Source organism: Mesocricetus auratus, unplaced genomic scaffold (genome assembly GCF_017639785.1).
Source record: "Mesocricetus auratus isolate SY011 unplaced genomic scaffold, BCM_Maur_2.0 Super-Scaffold_6731, whole genome shotgun sequence".
Classification (NCBI taxonomy): Eukaryota; Metazoa; Chordata; class Mammalia; order Rodentia; family Cricetidae; genus Mesocricetus; species Mesocricetus auratus.
The window spans coordinates 14404954-14432096 of record NW_024429185.1 but is presented as its reverse complement, the minus strand read 5'-3'; the positions used below and the strand labels follow the sequence as shown (position 1 = coordinate 14432096).

Sequence of the window (27143 nt, the reverse complement as noted above, 5' to 3'; positions counted from 1 at the left end):
AAATTCAGGCAAAATGTCCAATTAAACTTTGATTTCTTAGATCTGTGTTAAATCAAATCCTTTGCTTTACTAGCTGTTCATCAGTTTGTCTCTGGACATTTTTATTAGAACATATCTCTCTACAGCAAAACACATTTTCTTCTTTCATGATCAAGGATTATGATCTAAATATATGACCTTTGAAAATTATGTGCATTTATAGACAGAAATAATTTGATAATAATCACAACTGTACCGTATGAAAGGGGTGCTTGATAAGCCATAAATACAATACTAGGGGAACACTTATATGAGGCAGAACTTCACAAAATACTCTATAATATAAATGCTAGCATAAGGGAGAAGTCTATCTGAAGTACAAATTGGTACACCACCTACAGGGAAAATTCTTGCACATTTTTCTATATTGATTATATGTGAATGCTTAAGAAAAAATTATTATAGCCAATTCAAGTTATAGTTAGATAGGAGCAGAAATCAAGGTTATATGAATATATAAATATAATTTAGAGAACAGCATAAGCATTTTAATTGGGCAATTTAATTAACATTTTAAATAACTATGATAGGTGTGATCATCAAACCATATTTTACTAATGAGGAAAATAAGGCTAATAAATCACATGCATTCTTGCCTGTGGAAAGCAGATATTACTAAACTGTGAGATACTAAAAGTTTTACAAGTAGCTGACTTGAATTGTATTTTCAGTTATGGGAATCAAACGTAGAGCTTTGTGATTGCTAGGTAAGTATTCTAACACTGAGTTCACTCTCCACCCTTCCAAACTGAATTATTTTTAAAAGATAAAATTGTCTGTGTGATAGTACAAATGGATTTCAGTTTAATGAATCTCTTGAGGTGTTTCTATATTTCTATTTTCAGAATGTAAAGTTTAAAGGAAATTTCCCCTAGATGATTTTTACTCAATTTAGTTTCCAATAAGTTTAATTCTAGTTTTAGACATATAGATGAGACATCCCAATAGAAAGTTTTCATTTCATTTTTTACTTTCTAGATTATACAATGCCCATTAAAGGCAGCATTTCATTAACATTTAATTCAATGAATAATAAGAAATACAATTTTGGTCCTTTCCTAAAACTGACCATCTCTGAAAAATATCACTATACCTTTTCTAGAGAATACAGCATCCAGGTGTAAATCTCAGTAAACTATTAATATTATACACTGATTCATGAAAGAAAAGAATGCCAGGTGATATGTTAAGTGACATTATGCATCAATAAAAGATGACCAGGTGTTATGTTATTATACCAAAATTATATTTTCTCTTTCTTTCTTTCTTTCTTTCTTTCTTTCTTTCTTTCTTTCTTTCTTTCTTTCTTTCTTTCTTTCTTTCTTTCCCTCTTCCTGATGTTATCTGTTTACCTCAAGAATAATCCATTGGTTTTTATTTGAACAATTATCCACATATCAAATTAATGGAGAAATATCAATTACTTTTTCAATACATAGGATCTAAAAACTTCATGAAGTCAATATGTCTTTAGCTGTATAAAACTAAATTCACAGACTATTGAGGCAGTTCACCTCGTAACAGTAACTTGCAAACCTAATGACTCAAGTTCAACCCTGAAATGTTACTCTAAAATATGCCTCCTGAATGTTGTACTCTCATCTTCACATGCAAACCGTGGCAAATGTCACACACACACACACACACACACACACACACACACACACACACACACACACACACACATGCGCACATGCACCTGTTCACATAAGTAAAAATAAAACCAGAAGTTTGAGAAGTGTGTTTGATGAAGAATGTTATATCATTTTAGTAATTGTGGAAAAGTACATGTACAATGAAGAAATTAGATAGATGTGAAATGGTAGTTATACATAAAATCTTAAAAAAGGATTTAATTTGCTATTATAGTCATTTACTGAAGTCAAAGGTAGCTGTTGTTACCAGCTGTTCAACACATACCCTGGTGTTCCCAAGCATGTTTTGTGACAAGACAGAGAGAACTAAAGTCATAAGGTCTAGAAAAGATAAACATTAAAACAGCATTGTCATAACTCCCAAATATGAGGAATCCTGACACCGTAAACTCTAAATGATATGAGTAGATAATTTTAATATTCAGAATTTCCTAAATTCCAATCGATATTAAAATTCTTAACATGTCTATATGCAAGTTATAGTGGTAATAAAGCTTTAAAAATATGCAAATATCTATATAATATTTTTATCCTAAGATTAGCACTTAAAAACCTAAGAATCAACTTATGAGATCCCCTGAATCATAGAAAAGGCTGATTTAACCTAAAATAGGTAATTTGGTAAACATTATGTTCTAATATATTAGTACATTTTATAACCAAAAATTTTAAACTGTGCATATATTCTGTTCATGCCTATCAGAAATAATAGATGGATATGCAGAGACACATCTTTGCAAAAACATAAGCAAGAAAATCACTCCTTATTTTTTATTAGCAAGTTAGTAATTACTATAAAGATTCTACATATGAACTACTCTATAATATGACAGAGTTTTGTGTGTTGACTAGGATTAAGAGCTTCTAAAGATACCATAATAATACAGAAATTTAATTTATACCTCTCAACAGCCAGATAAATGGAAGAAATAAACTTTCACTAAACAATACTGAAGCTTGAATGTACAATCAGCTAAAATAAAATAATTCCTAGATTATTAAATTCTTCCATATGAAAATCAACATGTGGGTTTAGGTTTTAAATATACAGGGTAAATCTCTTAAGCTTTTGAAAAAAATGGTACAGAACATTGGCATGACCTATCCTGAGGAAATTATCAGCATATGGGTGTGAAGCATAGGTTATTATGAGACTAGGTGCAGACCCAGGACCTCACAATGAGAGTAAAAACAATAACAGAAGCAAGAAAGCAGTAGAAGAGAGGAAGGGACAATGGAGAGGAGAATGGTAGAAGAAAGGAGGGAGGGAGGAACTAATAGAATTTAATCACATTATAATGAAGAACTGTTTCATAGCCTACACATGCAAAGATGCTTTGAGAAGTTTGTGAAATGTGACATATTACATTTTACTACATTAACCACCAAAGTACAATGTCCAAAGCAAAATAGCCACATTGTATAGATTCATAACAAATAGCAAAATAAAAATCAACTTGGAAATTAATTAGAATTTTCCCCCAATTGGAAGAAAAACAGCTAATACTCACAGGAGACTAATCTCGTTAAAGTGGATAATATGCAAATTGTAGTGATTATGTTTAATTCTATTACAATTAATTGGGGAAATAGTACTACAGGGTGAAGTGCTTACTGGGACTTGCAGCAAGGAAATCTAGTCCATTGTTGACTGAAGGGAAAGTGCCATAAGAATTTGGGAATAATTTACTTTGGCCAATGATATGAATTCCTTGAACATACAAGTACACTATTTGATATATTCTTCAGAAAATATTGTTCCTAGTCTTTGTAGAAGATTTATACATGCTAACCAAAACCTTGAAAATATCCAAATGACCACAAAGAGAATGTGGTAGAAAATTAGCAGTAATGAATCAACTTGTCTTATACATTAACATAGATTAATTTTGAAAATAATTGCAAGTGAGGAACAAAAAAAAGATTGTGTATGATTAGACTCTAAATAAAATTCCAGCACAGTGCATAAAGGTAAATATACAAGCGGTAATAACTATGGAGAACAGTGATACAATAAATGTAAAATTTCAGTCGTAGAGGAGACACAATGGCACACTTGGCCTGGATCTTGTATGTGCAGAAGTTTATTTAATTTCGAGGATCTACTCATGTGTGTCTGAATGCTCTAAAATTTCATTTAGGATATACTTACATGTCATTTGAGTGCCTCTAAACAGCCTTAACATTAGTAACTTAAAAAAAACTGTAACCAGTTTGCTTGAATATCCCTTGATCCATATGGAGATAAACTACGTAGAATGTGGTATGAAGCAGAAATTTTTAGTGCTGGATTTTGTATCTAGAATTTGTTCGCACCAACTGAAGACATAACCGTTCATGCGAAAGTAATTAACATGATTTAATATTTACAGTTGCAGACAGTTTTGAAATATTGACTCAACAGGGAAGAATATATTGTGGTCTTCCAGAAACCTGAATTTAGTGACCACCATTTATGTGAGTAACTCACAAAAGACTGTGCTACAGTTCCAGGTAATCTGATTCCCTCTTCTGGCATCCATGGGCACTGCACTCATGTTCACACAGTCACACACAAAATAAAAATACAATAAAATTTAAATGTAGTTATTATTAGCTGATGTGCAAATAAGTATTTTAGTGTCATTTATTTATCATTTATTTAATCATTATGGAATTTCTGCAAACTAGAATGTTGGAAGTGTAAATTGATTTGCTATGTAGTTCATAAGTGGAAAAGCTAGAATTTTAACCTATTGTGTCTTTGTCCCATAGATCTGTCATTATTATATAGTAAAATATTATATTACTCTTGATGTCAGAAATAGGGGCAGGTAGTCTGAGATGAACCTAATTCTTATCTAGCTCTACAGGATGTTAGCTAATTGATATTAATTATGTTAATAGAATCTTAAAGACTCAACTTTATATGAACTTTGGCTACTGTCTTACAAAATTGTTCTGAGAGTAAGCAATGCAATTAGTATTAAACCTCTATTCGATATTTAGTGAAATTTTTAATATTTTTATTTTGTTACAGATTCATTTGACAAGGTTAAGTGAACATCTCCAAAAAGTCTTCTGCATCTTGAAGCATAAGGAACAGATGGTCAGATTAATAAAGGTGGACTAAAACTGAGGGAAAAAAGAGATGAGGGGTTAACAGGTGAAGCAGGTGGTGAGGAAAACTGTTCTGTGGTTTTTCATTGGCTCATGGCCAAGGTGGGGAGACGGTATCTAAAAAGATATCAATTCTCTTAAAACAGGAATTATCTTTGGGACAAGTTGCTTTAATAAAAAAGCAGAGGTGGGTTATGCTTGATAAAAAATGAAGAGGCTGTGAGAAAAGAGTGAAAAGAGCTATAATTGGATCAGCTCTACTTGAAATAGAGCAGCCCTGTACTATGTCAGGACAATGTAACACTTTCACTGTAATTATAGCCCAGGGGATGAGTTTGTGGATGTTTGACCAGGACGACCACATACTGGGTAGTCAATGCTATGCTTCTGACTTGACCCAGGTGCAGTATCTCACTGCTGTTCAAATATCTTTCCAAACAGTAGTTACCGTATTTATGTGACACCCTCGCTGTGAAGGAGCAAAGTTACTCTACTGAGTGAGAGGACGAGGGCTGCCTGGTACGTGCCATTCCCCTTCCACAGATTCCTGCTGATGATGCATTCCTCTGAATTTTAAAGTGTACAACTCCATTCTTGTCAATCTTTCTACAAGGACTTTGCTGTAATTTCTTTCTATTATCTATAACAACTGACTGGAATGCTACACAAATTCAATCCTAGTTGGTCCTATTGAACCCTTAGTCCAAGTATCACCGATGTCAGATTCCCAGATGCTGGAATTTATGAAATTGTTACAGCCAATTGAATTGTGACATGGCCGAATTGCTTTGCATTGCCATTTATACATTATGAATCTAGCTCAGGTTTACCAGGTCATGTCTCAATGAAAAAAATCCAAAAATCATCCAAAGAATTATTCTAAAAAGGCATGGAAATACAAGATAATATAGATGTGTCAATGGCCTCTTCTGCAGTCAACAAAAGACTTGTATGTGAAATTTGAAGTCATCTTGTTTCTGCCCATTGCTGATGCCCAGTGTTCTCATAAGATAGGCATCTTTACTGAACTCAGAAACGAAACTGACACGAGAACTTTGTAGCAAGAAACAAAACACAAAGTAAAAGCAATGCTTTGTCTTACTCTGAAGTTCATACCTGAGCGCAAAGCATCTTTCTGAATGCTTTCATAGTCATGCCAGTCTTTTCTTCTCAGACCATCTGTCCATGAATAGAATTGCCCATCTCCCAGGCCCAGTGGAAATGTCTATGGAAAAGGAAAGTATTCACATTAAAAAGGATGTATTTTCTTCTGCATGGTTGGTAAATACAGCAGGGCATGTAACAGGCAATGCACGAATATTTGTTAATTAAATGGCTCCTCTGAATAGCTTGAGATTAAAACCATTGCTGCTGACTGGAAAAACCAACATTTGTAACCCTTTTTAACCTTTGAAATGAAAAAATGCCCGTCCCACAAGACCATATCGTTAAACATTTTATTTAATCTAGAGACTTTGTTGAGTACAGCTTTTGTTTCCATTTGGGTAATGTGTAGATATTGACATGCTAAGTTAATTTTTCATTTGACTGATAAAGTATAATTTGTGTTGGTCAAAAGTATTTGAATAGCTTTTTAATAATATCAACAATTGTTTCGATACTCACTTTGAGATTGGTACTATCTTAAATGCTTTTCATACTGAATTTTTAAGTTCTAATAACAATCTTGGGTGACAAATCTCCATTTTCCTAGAAATTAAACTGAAGCCAAGAGAATTATAACAACTTTGTTGAAAACGTTGTGACCACAGGTTTTATATTGCTCTTTGAAGACTGACTTAGTGGCCTTAATGAACACCAATGTACTGACTTATATCAGATTTCTGGAAAAGTAGAGTTCATGTTTACACTGAAGGTTTAAGTGGTCACCCAGTCTTCAACTATAGTCATGACACACATTTTATGTATGGTAATGTCAATTTGGAAATGTCCCTTGCTTATATTGTTTGAGTCAATTATTTCATAAATCACATATATGGTTTAGAATAAGAAACAAAAATTACTTTGAAAGAAATTTATTTTAACAATCATAGTAGTCACATAAATAAGTTATACATTACATAAAGAAGCAAATTATACCAAGTAAGAAAAGTCAATTTATTGAAAATAAATAAATCCAATTATGTATTTTTCATTAGACCATTTCCAAGGCAAAGAGAATGTGTTATATATTATTTTAGATGTCACTCATATATGGATTTTAGACATGGATCAGATGTCATTTCCATTGTGCCTGTTTATACCATTACTTTATCTTTATAGCTTACAGAGTAATAGTGTTATGAAAGGAAAGAGATAAATGTAATGAGTAAAAAAGAACAAGAGGGTTTAAGTCAGAGAAATGATTTTTCCTATTTAGATGACAAATTACATAGTTCACACTTTTTTAATAGTATAAGATGTTGTAGGAGCAAACAAGGAAAAAAATAATGGTGACTATATATAATGTATTAAGAGGAATGAAGATTAAAAGAATGAATGTAGAGAAAAAAGAATGGTAAAGGTAGAGGAGACATATATGAGGATTGATAACAACCATTTAAATTACACTAGCACACCAGCAAAATTTAGCTAGGTATTATAAGGAACTGAATTTAAGGTATACTTCCTGTGATTTATATTAGCCATGTATTTATTTATGTATTTGTTTGTTTTTGGTTTTTTTTGAGACAGGGTTTTTCTGTATTATTTTGGAGGCTGTCCTGGAACTCGCTCTGTAGATCAGGCTGGCCTTGAACTCTCAGAGATCTGCCTGTCTTTGCCTCCCGAGTGCTGAGATTAAAGCCGTGCACCACCAACGCCTGGCTGCCACATATTTATTTATAAACAGTGAACAATAATAAAATCTATACCTATAGATAATGCTTACTTTTAAACACAACTTGCAGGTGAATAGATTAGATATGATACTTGGAAAAAATTTTTGAGACACAAACTTTCTGTGGTTACTTAGCATGATGCTTTTCCCATGTTTGGGTATACTTAAAGTAGAGAACTCATTGTAACTCTTAATTCAGATGTACTGAGGATAAATTTGATACTTAACATCCTCCACAAAAGAAAGGGCATGAAAGAGACATCTAGAAAACCAATAGTTGGATCATCATGAACTTATTATAAATTGAAAAAAAATCTGCAAGGCAGACTAAGGATTTTAGGGCAAAATTCCAATAGCACATAAGAATAATAGGTTTTGGTTATTTCTTAGAGTGAGGTTAAGTGTGATTAAAGATTGACATCTTATTCCTCCCCCTACCTGGGGAAAGGAATAAGGATTGGGGAAGGAGGATGAGGGGGTTAGTGGAAGGGCATGGGAGAAAGGGGGGAGAAAGGGAGAAGGACCTGGGATTGACATGTGAAGCAACCTTGTTTCTAATTTAAATTTAAAAATAAAAAATACATGAAAAAAGATTGACATCTTTCATACAAGGCAGTTGGACCTGGTTTCTGTCTCTAACTACAGCAAGGTGATTTCTGAGGTCCAACAACTCTACTCCCTATCCACACATGATGAGAATTTGAATGACAAGATTTCTTTTTGGCAGAATGTCTTGATTTACTGAAAAATTAGGTTCCATGTCAGTCTATCTAAAAACCCTTACTAACCTACCTAACGTTTCCCACTGTACTTCCAGAGCGGTTCTAGCTCAAGGCTAACACCCAAGGACCAGACATAGAGAAACTCCTGCATGAAGCATTGGAATCACAATGAAGAGATATTGTACTTGGTCCTGTCAAAAAGCTAGTACCTATGAGAGTTCTCCTCACCAGAAAACTCATTATGCACAGTGCTTCATGTAACCGGTTACTTTCAGTTCATTAGTGTGGACATGGAGCAAAGAGATGCCAGATTTCTGAGAGAAAGGGCAACAGATAATTTGTAAGCCTAAAGATACTGCAAACTTGAGAGTACCCAAAAGCAATATAAAACACAGAGATAATTTAACAAAGAAAAAATCGAATTTCTTCAATGCTTTATAGAAATCACTTCCTTAGAGACAGAAATGGCAGAAGGAAAATTAAGGACATTGGAAAAGCAATAACTTGTAAAAAAATAATAATTAGGGAGGAGTTTGGGAAATGAGGGCCAACATGTGTAAGAAACAGGAAGAAAGAAGATGCAAACAGTGTTAAAAAGATACGATACTAAAGGAAGATAGATCCTCCACTCATCAGACGTGGAGGATGGAAGTTGCTCCCAAAGGGTATTTCTCTGTGAAAATAAAACCTGAACAGAAAATATCAAATTATCCTTTTTTTCTTTTCTAAAAGCATTGGTAGGACAGACCTTTCTAAACGATTAATCGTTAGTGTGTCTATGAAAACAAACTATGGCTGGGCATATTGGTTAAGGCCTGAATTCCTAGCACTAGGAAGATAAGGGAGAAATATCACAAATTTAAAATGAGCCCAGTCTACATATAGCGAAACAGTAGCTTCCAGTAAGTTTCAAATAGAAAAAAATAAGAAAAAGAGACAACAGGCTACACAGGCAGGTCATTGGGTAAAGGGACAGTAACAAAAGAATAAGGACATAAGCCATTATCCCCAGCACTCACTTAACAGGGCAGGAATGTCAACATGTGACTATAATTCTAGTGTTAGAATAAGAAGTAATATTGCTCTAGCTCATTGGCCAGACAGGTTACACAAATCCAGAAGCTTTGGGGTTTTCTACATTTGTCTCAACAAATAAGGTAGAATGCAATCAAGAAAGACACCAGACATTGACTTGTATAAAATCACCATGCTGTGTAGCATTTTCTTCCAAAATGACATACTCCACGCTGGAGAGAAGAGCATTTAAAAAAACATTAAATTCTGAATTTATCTCCTTAAGACTGATGCCTGGGAATCCAGTATGGGACTGATCAAGACCCCCTGAATGTGGGTGTCAGTGAGGAGGCCTAGGTAATCTATTGCGCCTAGCGTAGAAGATCAGTATTTATCCCGGGTATACAAATGGACTTTAGACTCCCATCTGACAATGAGAGATGCACTATCACCCTGAACTCTTGGGGGACAGTCTAGGCCCTGCTCTGGATGAAATGACAGAAGATGGACACTCCCATGGAGGGCCTCACCTTCCCTGGGGAATGAGGGGATATTGGGGGGGGTTGGTGGGAGGGCACAGGAGGAGGTGAGGGAAACGGAGAGGGACCTGGAATTGACATGTGAAGCAACCTTGTTTCTAATTTAAATTTAAATTTAAAAATAAAAAATAGGTATATAAAAATGAGGAAATACACAAATCAAGAATCTCAGGATGTCCCCAAAACAAACTTGAGGCAAAAGACTTCACCTTTCCTGAGGTTGCATAAAAATTATGAGACCTGAAAAGGGTTTGAAAACCTTTAGAGCTGCCTACAAGTCTTTTAGACAATTTCAAGGCTCTAGCTTTTATGATTTCCATTCATACTGGTCTAGACTTTTGTGACACACTTGTCTTTAGTTGTCTGTGCTGATCTAAGTAATGTTTTATTCATACTCCTGTATAATGAAACACTGTCACAAAATAAACTCATTGGTTTATGAAGTTAAGATTTGTTGTTATTGTTACTTTTGTCCGTCTTTGGTTCCCTCTCTAAGTGAATAGACATTTACTCATGGCTCTTAGAGAATAGTGTCACCTCAAACTCTACCAAGAAAAGAAAAGAAAAAACTACATAAAGCTGAGGGTGGTGGCACTAATAAACCTAAGGTAGATAGATCCAGAGTTGGAGTAGAAAGTCCAGCATTGGTTTTCCATAAAATGAATATCTTGATTACTGTGTTCATTTCGTATGTGTTATTAAGCAGTGTTGTGCTCCTGTAAGGTTAGCTGGCATAGTAAGAATGTTTTATGATGGAGGATGGGTCACACTGAAGTGAAACATCTGACACTATGCCTTAATAAATGATGTCTAAGATTTCCTGTCTTAATGTCTCTTCTATCTATATCACAGTGTGTCACCAGGCGACAATGCAAATGGTTAGAAATATAGACCATCAGTCCTGACTCATGTCCATTAATAATGGAAACTAAGTAGAAAAGAAAGACTAATATCTTGTTCTCAGGTTGATTTTTCTGCTTACTGGTGAGTCCATGTGTGTGAGAGTGACACAATTATCAGAGCAGAAGTTCATGTGCCCCAATTTATAGTCTCCTCACTGATAGCCTATGACATTAGGTATTCTTATATCCTTTCTACATGACACAATGATGGGTGAATGAATTTGAATCAATTGGAGTGTATTTGCGTAGCAGCAACAATTCTGAAAGCATACCCACCCGGTAAATGACCCACTAGTAGTCTGACCTTTTCTCCAGTGCTCTAGCCTCTTTGCTGCTCTCTTGCTTTTCAAATCCTATGTCCCTGAATGATTATAGAGATGAAGACCCATTATCTACAACAGTGTAAGGTAAGATAAATATGAAAAGCATTGTACCTTCGTGAGTATTTCAGGCCCATCAGTAGGTCAACTATTTATGTGTGAGAACACTTTCTGCTTTGTGAATATTTTATTCATAGATATGCTGTCACATGTAATTAACTATAAAAATATCAAGAAAAAGAGAAACATAACTATAAACCATATACAGTAGTTAGAATTTGAACCCAGAATTTATCAAATATTAATACACTTTTTAATGCATCAAGAGAAGGGTTCTAGGCAACCTGTTACCAGGGTCAGAAAGCTCAAATGTTGAGTGAGTTCATGATACATGTGGTATATACTGTTCTAGGGACTAATATACTTGAAGATGACCATTTTAAAATGGAAACTATCTTGTTATAAAAACAAAATAACTTGTGATTAAAAATGAGATGATCTGTGCTATTTCTGTTAGAGTATTATTTATCACAGTACAACGTGGTGACATTAAGAAAATATATCTGTATGTCATGTGGAAGAACAAATGTATTCTAAAACCTATCATAGGTCTTAATCAATAAATTGACTTATTTCACAATAAAGTATATAGGAACCACTTGACTTTTCTTTGGAAGACACTCAGATCTTTTAGAAGGATTCTGAATCCAGAGAAACAAATAAAAACTGGGGTTTCTGATGGCAATGATGGACAGGGAGTCTATAACTCCTGTCAATTCCTTAGTAAACTGGCATGGACTTAGTCTAATAAAACCCGTACCTCCTGTACCTACATCAAAAGACCATTTAAGCAGTGAATCAGAGTAAGCATGCAGCATTGCCTTATCATAAAAGAGCAAACTAATATCAATTTTTAATATCAATTATTTTATTGAAAATCTGCTTAATCTTCCAGGCTTTTGAAAATTCTAGTGCAATTGCAGAAAGCAAGATTATATAAATGATACATTATACAGAATATGATCTACCAATATAAATATCAATTTGATATACTAATATGTGAATTCATACACTGGACCTGAATAAGTTTCTTGTCCATTATAGGCACCTTTATTCTTCCCTTAGACAATTGGACACTACAGAAAACCAACATCATGGAGAGGAAAAATGTAAATCAACATTTGTTATATATAATTATAATCTTATAACCATGAGGGGTTGAATTAAAGTTCAGAAATGTTAAATTTACACATTGATAACGCTAAAAAGATTAAGAAACTAATATGAGGCAAGCTAGAATTTTAACCAAGTACATCTGTCTTTAAATCATATGAATAGAAAGAAAACACAACAAAAAGTTATTTTCATGATTCTCCATTATCCAAACTTTATTATGTAAAATTATTTAGGCAAAAGTTAGGAAACAATGGGAGACAAATAAAAAAACATATTTGGGGCTTTGAACTCCATGCATTGTATATTAGGGTGTACTGAAATGATGTGAAACATGGGAATGAACGCATTATTTTTGTTATTGTTCTGAAGTCTTTTTCCTTCCTGAGTTGGAAGTGTATGGTAGTCTGCAGTCTGTCTTGAATGATCAACATCTTCTGCATCTATGTATACCCACAGACCAAACTGGTCAGTTGGTATCTGGCATAAAATCACTTTTAGTATAAAAAACTAACTTGCCCTTTAAATTTTGCAGACCTCAAATGTTTCACAGGTAATGTTATCCCAGGAGACAAAAAATAAAATAAGCCTCGAGATTCTATGAAATTCTGAAGTTAACCCTCTGGATTTTATGATTTCATTTATTGTCGGCTGTAACAGGGTCAAGATGAAGGTGTAAGACTAAGGGAAGTGAGTGCACTAGACCGTGCACTTTGCATCTTTATATCATAAGTTTTCTCTATGGAGCTGAAAATGTGGATGGTTACATACAAACAGTGATTTGAATTATGTTTAACTAACTCCAGTGTTTGTAAAGCATATTTTGCTGAATCATATCACTAGGATTATAACAAAGTGACAATTGCTAGTCTGAAATCCTTTCCCAGATTTATGCTATGGCTTTACACATGACCCTTCATTCAAGCTTCCTCAGAAATGGATGGTGTTATCTTCAGTTTTGTGCAGCCTTAGCTAAGCTTACCAAGACTTGGAGCTTGCAAATTTAGCCCCTATATTTATGTTAGTTTCTGAGCTCTTAAGAGCACGGAGTGATTTTCATCATAAGGCAATTGCAGAAACAATATTAACTATCCAGTGTCATTACAGAAAATGAAACAAAGAATGAACAGATTTTTGAAAATCAAAATTTTCAGGAGACTTGGTTATGTGGAATGATAACTCATAATAGTGCTGGTTATATTTGGGGATAATGGCCAATCAACTGATTATAACTCCAGATTAGATTCCTTCTCTTAACAGTAGTGTAGTATGCAGAACACACAACTGAAGATTTATAAAATTTTATCATATATTTATCTTTACTATGTATGTTAACCAAAGGGATGAGTTTTTAAAGGCTTCTAAGAATTTACATTGTTTTAATAATGAAAACATTTTATTTTCAAAGTCTACAGAAATGTATTATAATAAACCATAATTTGAAATCCCTAATATCTCTTTACTTCTGCAACTATCCTGAAAGTATTTGATAAATTATATATTCCTTCTGTGGTCTCCAAGAAAAAGACATATTGATTTTTACAGGCAAAAGTCAGGATGCCCCTCATTTTATGACTTCTTGGGATGTTTGTGAAAATTTTGCAAAGATGACTTCATGTTTAGATAGCTGAAAAAGAAAAAGAAGACATACATTATTGCCCCTTATAACACTCTAAATATTATTAATGCCCCATATAATATTGTAAATATTAAGTTCATTACTATGAGCATAGAGATATGTCAGCTAAGAGGAATTTTGGTGAGTAGCTATAGATGTTTGCAATAATCTACTCTTACAATAAGAGCATTTATCTGATTGAACTTGTTGGTTATAAAAAAAACAACCTTGAGAAAAGTTGGAGGAGGGGGAATAACCAAAATATAGTATATGAAAATTTTGTTAAATAAAAACAAATGTGAAAGGAATGAAACACAAAGTGCATGATGCTATCTTCCCAGGTTTAAGGACGGTTAAGGACACAGCAGTGGTGTTAACCGAGTGGCCATACAAGTTTCCAACTACGTGTATAGCACAGGAGAGCTGTGATACTGACCCTAAAAATTAGTATAATTTTTATTTTCACTTTAAGCAACAGAAAGTTGTTAATCAACAAGAAAGTCCTCCCAAACTTCCTGATCTGCGGCAGCATACCTTGGAGAAATATTGAGGAGATCAGCATCTTAGAAAGATGACTTGGAGCATGAGAATCTTTCCCAACATCTAGGTATTTTCTTTGTAATTCCTAAGAGAAAGTTGAGAGACGAGGAAAAAGAAAGAGAAAAGAAGAAAAGAAGGTTAGCATGGAAATGAAGGCTATAAACGAGGAAATATAAAAACAATGAAAGATCATGTTTTAGAAAAAAACATTATATTAACCTTCAGGAATCACCTGTCCCCCTCTTGATGGCAGATCCACACACTTGCAGTTTTCTGGGGTTTTAAGCCTGGCTTCATTAACCCCTGAATTTTTCTTCAGAAGGACATCAGGTGGTGCCTCTAGAACTGCACCCTATCAATTCATCAGGAAAAACATAGCATCCTCAGGTGTTCTCCAGGATCAATATTATCTTAAACTGTGATTCTATTTCATTATTAGTCTGAGCTTAGCACAGAAAAATGAAAGGAGAATTAGAGAGGGAAAGCAATGACCTTTTGTCATGGTAGGTATGACTATGACAAAGAAACCAAGAAAAAAATGTCAGGCCTTCCAACTAATAAGTCACAAAGTGTTTCAAATAGGTACTAACAAAATAAATAGTTTGATAGCATTATGCATGCCAATGACGTTCGTTTACAACTAAGAAATGATTAAATGGCTGTATGAGTGCATTATCTTTTATAACTCCAAAATATCACTTTAAAGCATGTTTTGTCTTATCTTTATTGTGAAAGCTGACACCATCATTACCACTACAGCAAAATGTGTGCAGATGTCAATGTGACCTCAGCTCCATCTCCAATGATGTCTTTTACTTTCAGGTTTATAAGAATTTTAAATAACTTTTATAGTGATACTAAACTTTTGACTGAAGGGAAGAATGAATACAAGTGAAACATACAAATTTCATGTTTAAAAGGCTCATAAATATACTCTCTAGCTTATCTGTCATAATAGTTTAGCTAGTGTTAAAAGCACATTCATCTTTGGGATATTTAGTGGAAAAAATACACATTGTAAATCACCAGAAATTTAGCAAACATTGGGTTTTTACTTTGCAGGATCCTAAAACCCTAACATAAAACAGATAATTCGTGAGTCAACCATAATGTCATGTTCTGCTTCTATCAGGAATATGAAATTATATATGTATATGTATATTTGTATATTGGAATCAGGTTCTGTCTCCATAGCCCAAGATGACTTCTAACTCACAATTCCCATGCCTCAGTCTCTGGAGTGCTATAATTATTTGCCACAATGCTCATCTTTTCCACTGTCAACTTTTTAATACTGGTATAATTTCAAAAATTCAACATTCAAGTTATCAGTCTAATTGTGTTCACCAAATGCCTGCTCTGGCACTAAAGACACAACTGAGATCCAAGCAGTTTGTATTTCTCAGAGACATTACAGTCTAAGAAATAGACACTCTCTCAATTAATATGAATTAATCACTTGTCATGTGGTTGATATTATTCTTCAGGCTTACAATTTATCAGTCATTAAAACAAATAAAAAGACAAATTCATATTATATAAGTGTAATATTAAAATATTCTTTTTCTCTTTTTTATTATTTTAATTTTAAATAGCTTGTTTTACATGTCAATCCCAGTTCCCTCTCCCTCCCCTCCTCCAGCACACCCCCAGAATGCCCCCCCCCCAGCCTCCTACCCTATTGCCAATTCCTTCCACATAGGAGATAGCTAGAGTCTGTCATTTCACTCGGGGTAGGGTCCAGGCACTCCCCTGAGAGTCCAGGTTGAGAGAGCATCCTTCTTTGTGTTATGGACACACGATGTCTGTTTGTATTCCTGGGATAAACACTGATCCACTGCTCAGGGCCCCATAGGTTGCCCAGGCCTCCTCACTGACTCTTACATTCGGGGGGTCTGGGTCAGTCCCATGCTGGCCTCCCAGCTGTTGGTCTGGGGTCAAATAAATAGTTGTCTCTATAAAATTGCCACTAATGAGCTCATTCATATATTAAAGTATTGTGGAAGGAGAGAGTTCTTTTTTTTTTGAGGAATAACGAATTTAATTTTCAGAAGACTGAGTAGAAAAACTGCTTAGCCGAAAACCCCGTGCATATGAGAGCAGTTGTTCTCAACCTGGCTATTGCATGACCCTTTCACAGGGGTCACCTAAAGCCATCTGTATCAAATAATCACATTATGACTCATAACAGTAGCAAAATTACAGTTATGAAGTAGAAATGAAAATAAATTTATGCTTGGGTCACTACAAGACAAAGAACTATATTAAGGGGTCACAGAATTAGAAAGGTTGAGAGCCACTGTATTAGAGGAATGAGCAACAATAATTAGTAACATTTTCCCGGTAAAGTTTCACTTCAAAAAATATACAGGATCCTGTGCATAAAGCCAGATACCTTATGTACATCAGTCATTTTTCAAGAAGGACTGATATAATAAATATAAAATTTTTGTTTCTAATACTATTGGCAATTCAACATACAGTTTTTTTTATAATGTTCCAAGGCGTGGAAATAATCTCCACTTCCTTCAATACCATATGATAAAATGTTAAGACTTGACAAGTATAAGAAAAAACACTTTAAACCTAAATCTAAAAATCAAAGCTAATTATTTTTAAAAAAACAATGATGTTTTCTAAACGCTTAATTTAGAGTGCCTTGTACAACAAATTGTAGACATGAAAGAAAATAGATCATTGTCTTTTCCTGGTATCTGCTCTGCACACTTAAAATAATTTGCTTACAAGAAAACCAATTTAAATTATTGTAATTATAGCTTGCAGTTTAAAGTTGTTAATGGAAACTGAATTTAAAACACTCCATTTTATAGAATTTGCATACTGTATTGAATGACATTGAATTCTGGGAAAGACTTATCACCATTCAGTTTTGTAATGAACTGACAGAAATCTTCACAGTATCCATCACTTCTGTTATAGGTGACAAATACAAAACAATGTATTTTATTCTATTTTGTTGTACTTAATATCTTTAAAATAGTTATCAATGAGAAAGTTATTTCATGTTAATTCTACACCTTGATTTATAGTGAGTTTCTTAAAGTTTCCAAGTATAATAAAGTAAACAGTAAATTACACAGGACACTCAAACATTATTTTGAGTTAAATGGTTGGTATGATTGTAGTCTACTGCAAGTATTTTATAATTTTGTGATCAAGGTGAATTAAATGCATTATTCCAACAGATGTTGAATTTAGAAAAATGCATCCCCATATTAAATAGATTAATATATATAACATAGTTATGGAGGCATAAAAATCTTTTCACTTATCTAAGTGTTATAATTTTGTCTATAAGGCATAAGAGTAAATGGCCATGACCTACTTGTATACTCTGATATATCATGCCTTCAGAATACAAAGTGATGAAACTAATAGTCAAATATCAATTTGAATTAACCCTTTTAAATACAACATTCTTCCATCTCAAGTGTTTGAAGGGTGTTAAAGAGCACATATTTTACTTTTTACTTCTCAAATAGAGTAAAAATATGCCTCATTTAGTTGCAAGGGAAAGTGTGATGTGTCTGCCATGCTTTAAAATGATTCTATGACTACTACTACTACTACTACTACTACTACTACTACTACTATCGCCTACCACCTTAGGAAGACAAACTGTGTTTCAGTCAATAAGCAGTTTAAAAGTTGCCTGACTTATCCTTCCAACAATGGGAGAAAAGTGGAAATATTAGGAATTAATTTTTCCTTGATCTCCTAGAGCAGTGAAGTTCGATGGAAAGCCCTGCTCCTGCCCAGAGAGAAATCTAGCATACATGAAAATGTGAGAAGTAGTAGTCAAGATCTTTTATGTTACAACCAAACATCTGATAACATGACTGTGGGGAAACACAGGAGAGCTAAGTTTTTGATTGGTCGAGGCTGAATATGGACCAATATAAGAAAGAATTAGAAAAAGCTAAAACTGGAACTTCCACTTTAGAGAGCACGCATTTTACTCCAAGTTGTATTTACCTGAAGGAGCAATACAAGTTGATCACAATAAAGATGTAAGAAAGACCTGTTCTTGGGAAGACAGATGACTAGAAATTGATTTTAGTGAAACAAGCCTAGGGACCTCCATAATGAAGACTAAAGACTTAGAGCCTTAATCAATTTGGGGAACATAAGTTTCCCTGATAATTTTAGTTTTGTCTACCATTCCTGCCTCAAAAATTCAAGATGGAGGGAGGAGAGAGCCTCAGAAATTGCTGAAAGGGATAACATTCTGGGGACAAAGAGCACCAAAAACAGGTTTTATCCATAAAATTATATGGTACTCTCCTCACTCTCAAATATCACATCAACAGAATTCTGGTATAGTGTTGGGGGAAGTCCTGTGCATTTGTCAATAAAGTACTGTTGAGCCTATAGGGAACCAAGATAGGAGGGACTAGGAGTCCAGGAGAACTCTGGGAAGGAGAAACACAGGGAGTCGAGATGTAACGCCATTGGGGTAGGAAGCCCGGAAACCTCTCCGGTAAGAGACATACTTAGATTAACAATTATGGGGTAATTACTTAAGTCAGAGCTAGCCAGTAAAAAACAAGCAAGGCCAACAGCTTCATAATGAATATAGCCTCCTGTGTGTTTATTTGGGACTGATGTGGATCTGGAACCAGGGGGGCGGGAAGGTTCCTCTCAAGGAAAGCTTCTCTTAACAGTATAGTAATAGTGGATAAGAAGTGTAAGAGCTGAAAGAAATAATGTGTGTGGTTAATTCTAAAGAAATAGGCAAGATCAATACAGAGAGACTGTGGGAAATTAAAGCTCTGGGAATCTCCAAGGAGTGAGTTTGGCATGCAAGAGGAGTTGTAAATGTTTAACAGAGACTAGTTCTCTCAGATTAATATAATCTTTTATGCTAGAGGGCAATTTATGTCAGTTCTTGTTATCTGATACATTTTATTTGTCATTCAACAAAAGAGTTACAAAACATTCTGAAAAGCAAATAAAAATTGACACTACATAATATTTAGAGACAAAGTAATGTAGTCATAATTTGACAAAATAGAATTTTAGAATTACAAATAACCAATTTATATGTAAATTGAAAAAAACAGACTACAGTACACCAGTAAAGGTGAGAAACAAAAATAAAGATGTAAAACATTGAAAAAGAGTTATATTACATGAGGGAATTACAATAAGATAAAAACAAGAATAAAGACTCATTCTGGTGACTTAAGCAGTAGATTTGGTATTACTGAGAAAATAACCAAATAACCAATGCTCTTAAAGGTATGTCAAGAGAATGTCTCCTGACAAAAATACAAAGAGATAGTATAATGAGAAATACTATTAAAAAATTCTGAGAGTGAAAACATTTGAAGCAAAATTCATTGCTTTTATTTTTCCATTAATAATTTTCCAATAATTTATTTTTCAATTAATGATCTTAGAAGCACAGACACTCTTAAGCATGATAGACACAAGCAAAAGCAAGAAGAAAACTTCAAACCTAAAAGCCAAAACAAAGAAACAAAAAACAACTAAATATACGTCTACTAGTTTCAAAATTCAGAAAGCCAAAGATGAAAAGTACAGCCTAAAAGAAGCTGAAGTGGGGTTGTGAAAACTGGCATTGTATTACCACGAAGATGTTAAGGGGACCATTTGTTGTAATCTAGCAAGAAGCAAGAAGAATCCACAGCAGATACTAAACTCACTATTGAAGAACTTTGCATCTAGTGACATATTCTTCAGAAATGTTCAGATGAAATCCCAAAGGAGAAAAAAATGTTCCATAATAATGTAATCAATAGAAACCTAGTACTCAAGCTAATTTCAGTCTAATCAGATTTTGAGACAAGGAAGTGTATTAGGTTAAAAATTGATGACACATAATGCTAGGTATTCAAACATCCAAGAAGACAATGTTAATTCATGAATCTAACATCAGAGAATACAGATACATTAAATAAATATTTAATATCATTTCATTACATCAAAACATATGCTATTGTAGTTGAAAACATTATCAGCCTTATTTTAACATCAGATCCATTAAACAGGCCAAAATAATTAAGAGTAGAACAGACATAAATAGATTAGGTTGGTATGAGAAGACAAAAACAAACAAACAAAAAGCAAAAAACTTTTGATTAGATAAAACTAACATATGGAAGCAGAGGCAGACACCCACAGCTAAACACAGGGCTGAACTCTGGAATCCAGTTGCAGAGAGGGAGGGGTGATGAGCAAAGAGTCAAGACGAGGCTGGAAAAACCCACAGAAACAGCTGACCTGAACAAGGGGGAGCTCATGTACCCCAGATTGATAGCTGGGAAACCAGCAAAGGATTGTTCCAGAATCCCTGAACGTGGACGTCAGTTTGGTGGTCTGGTTAATTGTGGAGCCTCTAGTAGAGGATCAGTATTTATCCATAGCACAGGAATGTACTTTGGGAGCCTACTCCACATAGAGGGATACTCTCTCAGCCTAGACACACAGTGGAGGGTCTATGCCCTGCTCCAAATGTTATCACAGACTCTGAAGATCCTCCATTGAAGGCCTCACCCTTCCTGGAAAGGAGAAAGGGGATGGGATAGGGAGTTAGTGGTGGGTAGGGGAGGAGAGGGAGAATGAAATGGGATTGATAATTAAAAGAAGCTTGCTTCTAATTTAAAATTTAAAAAAGATAACACTGACATAAAAGAACAAAGCTGAAGGAATCATGATATCTAGTTTTCATCTTTTAACACTAAAATTATCAGGGACATGATATTATGAAACAAAAAATTACATGTAAATTAGTGGAGCAGCATGTCCAGAAATGAAATAATAATCATTTGATCTTTGTCAGTTCAACAAATGCAACTCAGTGCATAAGGAGCCTTTGTAGCAAAGTAATGGCTATGGGCAGCAAGACAAGGCAATATAATTTATATTTTTCATAATCATTAACCCAAAGAGAATAAAGCACATAAATATAGAAAACAAAACAAGATTAAATCTTTGAATGAAATTATAGGGATATATTTGTGACCTTAGATTGGGTGATGAGCTTTCACTAAAAAGGGCAAATCAAGAAAGAAAAATAAAAGTTAATATGTCTTCAGCAAAATTAATGGTATCTGCTTCACAAAAGATGTCAGAAGAATGAAAAGATGATAATAAACTACAAGAAAATGTTATCAACCTACACACCCAGGAAACACTCTTTGTCCAAAGATAACTCAACGTTTAATGATTAGAAAAAAACTTTAGTTTGAAAATAGACAAATGGTATGAACACACGCTTTGTAAGAGTTGTATAAATATAGTATTAACATATATAAAATTCATCATTCACATTTTCCTTAACAATTAAATACTTAGACTTTATTAAAGCATTAGTGTACACCAAGTAGAATCATCAAAATTCTCTTAGTGTCAGGTTCTAATGAGAATGAATTTATCTACTTTGGAAGATAATGCTTGCAGTTCTTACAACCAAAATGTACTATAATATCATCTACTCTTCGTTGTTGCCCAACTAAATGTATGTCCACAAAAACATTTTGTTCAATCATTTATAACAAGTGTTTTTACTACTTTTCCCTTCATACATGCAAAGGAGAGATCTTTCAAAATATGAATATACCAGCAGTACAGAACTTGTGAAAATGCAGATTATCCAGCGATAAAGAGAATCCAAGCATCAAAATGCAACGATGGATGTCTTATATACATATTTCCTGGTAGAAGAAGCTAGTTTGTAAAGGCATCCTAAATGGACTTTTGGGGAAAAGAAAATCTATAGTGATGATAAGAAGAGATCAGTGATTTCCAGCTGTTAAAAAAGGTTGGAGAGAGGAAGTGAAGTTATTTTTAAGATGATTACATTATAAGATGTAATAATGCAGTTGTTTGAATTTTAAGTATGAAATTTTCACAATATATTGAATTTTGCCACACAGAGACTAAAACTAAAACATCAGCACCAGATGGGTCATCCTGGCTTTCTCCCTTTATTTACAAACCCACATTGGATGTTTGGCAGACTATGATAAAAAATAAGTTTAACTATATGTAATAGCCTCATCGAAGTGGGGACAATAAAAAGATGCTGATTTGAATAACTCTGAAAAAGAGTAGATAAAAATAATAAAGCCAACTTTAGAAACACACTTGTTATGAGCTAAATATTTGTGTCTTTTTAAAGCGCTTGTACTGGAGCGTAATATACAAGTTGGTAATATTGAGAAATTATCATCCATCCTCATGCATGGGTCTAATGAACTTATGAAGGTGCAGTGGGTTCTACTATTCTGCTGCTATGTGTGGACACAGTAGAAGACGCCGTTCTTGCAACAGAAGTTCTCAGTAGACAGTGAGTCTATTGGCTCTTGATACGGACCATGAACAACTCTATTGCCTACACATTGCCCAGTACAGTATTGCAAAAGGGTACTACATGCTAGAAACTCGAAAATTTATTTCTATATACTAGTTGAAAAAATCATCTCACAGGTGTGTAATTTAAGACTCCTGATTATTTTATTGCTATTTATTGAAAATTGTTAATTAGAGAGTGGATACAAGCAGGGTGATGAGGTGTTTCAAGTTCAGTGTGAATTCACACATGAGATGAGGAAGAAGCTATTAAATGATTGGACTGAAAATTATAAAGGTCCATCCACATTTAGGTTAATACAGTGACAGATGGTTGCATATAGAGACACATATAGGCCCATATGTATATCTATCTATATCTATCTATATATTTGGAGACAAAGACTTTCTGGCAAAAAGGGGTTATTCTAAGATGAATTAAAACATAGTAGATGCCCTTAAAAGCAGAAGCATCACAGTCAACAACAAACAAACCAAAAATGAAAACAAATGCTTTTAATGACAAAAAAGGGAATACAACATGCAACTGACAGAGCTTTCCAAGGCCCATTTATAGAATTATTTTGACAAAATTAAAAGAAAAGTAGCACTTGCTCCAAACAAATTCATTAAATGATATTCAGGACATAGAACTGGCCAATGGGATTAGGAAAAAACAAATTCATGACTAAATGGAGTGAGAAAAGACAAATCTTCCTCAAGCAGACATTTCAAATGATTCACTGGCATATTCCAGCCTTAAGTAAGAGCCAGGTAAGACTGCATTCCATTCAGCTTGGGATGGCAGAGCGAGTGGGGCTAAAGCATGGATGACCTCATAATGGATAAGGGCGGTTTTATTTTTCAAGCTGTTCAAGGTCATCACTGATACTGATAAATAATTCTCCTACGATCTACATTGGATATAATGCAATGAGAAAATAATTTTCTTCAGTGGCCTTTCTCCTCAAAACCCAAAACTATAATTTAATCATGAGAGGAAAAAAAACACGGAAGCAAATCCTGATAGATAAACATTTTTTTTTAATTACCCAAGTGGTACTCTTCAAATGCTTCCTGGACCCCTCAGGTTTGATAGGATCAAGAAAGGACATTAGGCAAGATAAGAACAGAGTATAGGGTGAAGTCTATGTAACACCATTTCATTATTGCTTCAGTATTTGTAATCACTACATCCTGGTAATGTGAGATAATAACCATTTGAGGTGGGTGAGGGCTCTGTACATTCTGCAATATTTTTATAAGCTAAAACTGATAATCTCATTATGAAATTTTATTCTCTTAATGATGTTTGTACCTGTAAGATTGACTACATCTGTATGCTAACTGTGTTTGTCTCTTAAACTTGTGGCACTGCTGTCAAGATTTCTCATTCTTTACTGTGAAATATATTTTCCTAATTAATAACTGTTAAGTAAATAATAAGGAACAACAGCCTGATTTCTCTCTGTGTTGTATTATTTTGCATTTAGATGATGGCAAAGTATTCATTTGTTTTTATTTACTGACTTGTCTTGATACTCTTAAAATTGTGATTTTATCTTTCTCAGGAAACAGAAAATGCATTCAGCAAAATGAGTTTGTGGAAGGGCAAATATAAATGGGAATAAATTTAAAGTCTTTGTGTCTATTTATGATGAATAATTTGAAGAAATAAACAACTCCCCAATTCATTCTATGCTATTATGTCTAGAAAATGTTTATTTCAGGCTAATTACAATTGTGAACATCTGATGAAAGATAAGGTAATAATTTCAGCTTTTCTTGATTTTTTCCTATTTGTACTTATTTGTCTGTGACTATCAATATAATATCTCATTCTTTTAATATTTGAACTTCTACACTATTCTGATAAATGTATTTGTTTCATCATTTATTGGAAAGACAATGAGAATGTGTTATTCCTCATAAAGAGATTTTTAAAAGAATATTGAAAATATCACTATTAAAGGCAGGGTATTTAATAACATTAATCCCGTAGTGGATAAAACTATCATATAAAGAACTTTGAATTTGTAGTAGATAATTTCTGGAATGTTGGGATATTTCACAGTTGACATTCGTATGAATTTGCTTCAATAGAATTTATCTATGCAAACTTTACAGCAAGAGAAAATGGAATTTCTGTGGATTCTTGCACTTAAAATTGTATGAGAGAAAACTCATTTCAAAATCTAAGAGGAAATATGCCCTTTTAAGTAGGAACCCCATAACAGTGTTTTCTTCAGAATAGCCATTAAAATCAAGGCATAAAAATAACTGCATGATTAACACTTTTAAAAAAGAGTGTGAGAATGTTTACTGCCTAACCTTTTCAAGTACTTTAAGCACTTGCTTATGCTTGGAGAAAGTCTTTTCATGTGTTGTTATATTTTCAAACAAAGATAAAGAACAGCTCATTCTTTCTTCTACAGTGCAGACCTTTAATTATCAGAGGTTAATGATTCTTACAAAGATATGAATTTAAAAGTATCCATCACATCTCTCAGTACTGGAGTTCACAATCTTCCTCCCATACATGTAATCATGGAGTCTGCGGAGGTGGGAATAACTCTTGTTACAGAACTCATATTTCTATTGAAACAGTTGAAAATCCACAGAGTTACTATCTTTAAATCTGCTTTCTTTTTAAATATTTATGATATTCTGTATTCTTAATACACACAAAGCCTCAAATCATACAATTTGGAAAAAGTTTATTGTGCTTAGCTTTATTAAGATTTACATATTCACAATTCTGTTACTTTTCTAGTGTTTCCAGATTCTTCATTAAATAATTGTTTTCATTAGTTGTTAAGTTTTAAAAGTTCAGTATTTTTTTACCCACACATTGGCTATATATTTTCTTGTCATCTGACACCTCTAGTTCTGCTATATAATTAAATGGTTTAATATTAAGAGAGATAATTAGTGTACTAGTATAATTTAAAGTGCAAAAAGATAAAAGGATATAAATGGATAGTTTTTTGTTTAATATGGTTTTTTTTTGAGAATTTCATACATGTACTTAATGTATTTTTACCATATCCAACCCTTGCTCTTCCTTCAGTTTTCTCCCATACTTCCCTATGGTTCCCACCCAACTTCATGTCCCCTCTCTCTCTTAAATACCTGAGTCCAACTATTTCTGCACATTCTTGAATTGGTGTGCTACCATACACTCAAAAACACAAAATCTATCAATCGTCCTTGCAAAGGCAGCCAGTCATTGCCAATAAATCCTCAGCTGAGGATGGGTACCATGAGTTCTTACCCCGTCCTTGCTGTAATGCTAGTAAGTCTGATCTGCAGATCTTGTGCAGGCAACCTAAACTACTACTAGTTCATGAAAGCAAAAGTCTTGCTGTATCTTGAAGGCATGATTCTCAGCACTCATCTTTGAGCTCTAGATGTCACCGTCTTGCTACCCATTCAGTTGGTCTACCTTGCTGAGAGAAAAGACAACATGAGTTAAGAGCCATGTTTTTAGCTCAGCATTCATACTGTTGGTTGTTGAGTAATAGTTTCCTATAAGACTTCATCGTATAGGGAAGTTCCAAAACTGACCGCATTTACAGGGCCCCTTCTGTGAGAGTAAGGAATAACAAGAGTCCTGATAAGACAGTGGTTCTCAACCAGGAGTCTCAACCCCTTTTGTGAACTTCAATCTCCAAAAAATAATTTAAATTATTAGTCATAACAGTAGCTAAATTACAATTATGAACTAGCAACAAATATATAACTTTATGTCTGGGGATCACTACAGCATGAGGAACTATATTAAAGGGTACCAGCATTAAGAAGGTGGAGAATTACTGCTCTAAGTCAAGAAAAGCTGCAAAGAAGGGTCTTGGGACCAGACAAACCACCTAGAGGAATCTCAGCTGCCTGCAGGAGCTTTAAAGCAATTTAATCATTTGGAAAGGATCTCCAACTTGAGTGGCCTGCAGGTTGCTCAGTGTGCTCCAGGTTCCCAGCTTTTGTGAGCTGTCACTCATGCTTGAGTGGGTCTTGGTGACATAACTGTTTATGAGTTATTTCTGCTCCTATAGGTAACCTCTCACAATATTCCTATTAATAACTCCAATAAAACTCATTATTTCACACATTGGACTTTGGCAATATCTTTGCTTTAGTCTGTCATGAGGTTCCTATCTATCTATCTATCTATCTATCTATCTATCTATCTATCTATCTATCTATTTATCTATCTATCTATTGTTTTTCTCAGGAAGTTTTAATAAACAACAGCCAGTCATGGACTTTGGCTTGTAGAATTCCTAAACGCACCCAACAGTCTTCAAATGATTTCAGTAAAAATTCTGCAAAGAATGAAAATTACATAA

General features: G+C 33.9%; 1 protein-coding gene across 1 annotated transcript in view; it reads right to left on the bottom strand.

The window, feature by feature from the left end:
* Window positions 1-27143, bottom strand: part of Galntl6 (polypeptide N-acetylgalactosaminyltransferase like 6) — a 1054334-nt gene that overhangs the window by 657528 nt on the left and 369663 nt on the right. Inside the window, exon 2 of the mRNA XM_005075157.4 lies at window positions 5910-6018. Coding sequence (XP_005075214.2) covers window positions 5910-6018 — 109 coding nt within the window. The remainder of the gene's footprint in view (window positions 1-5909; window positions 6019-27143) is intronic.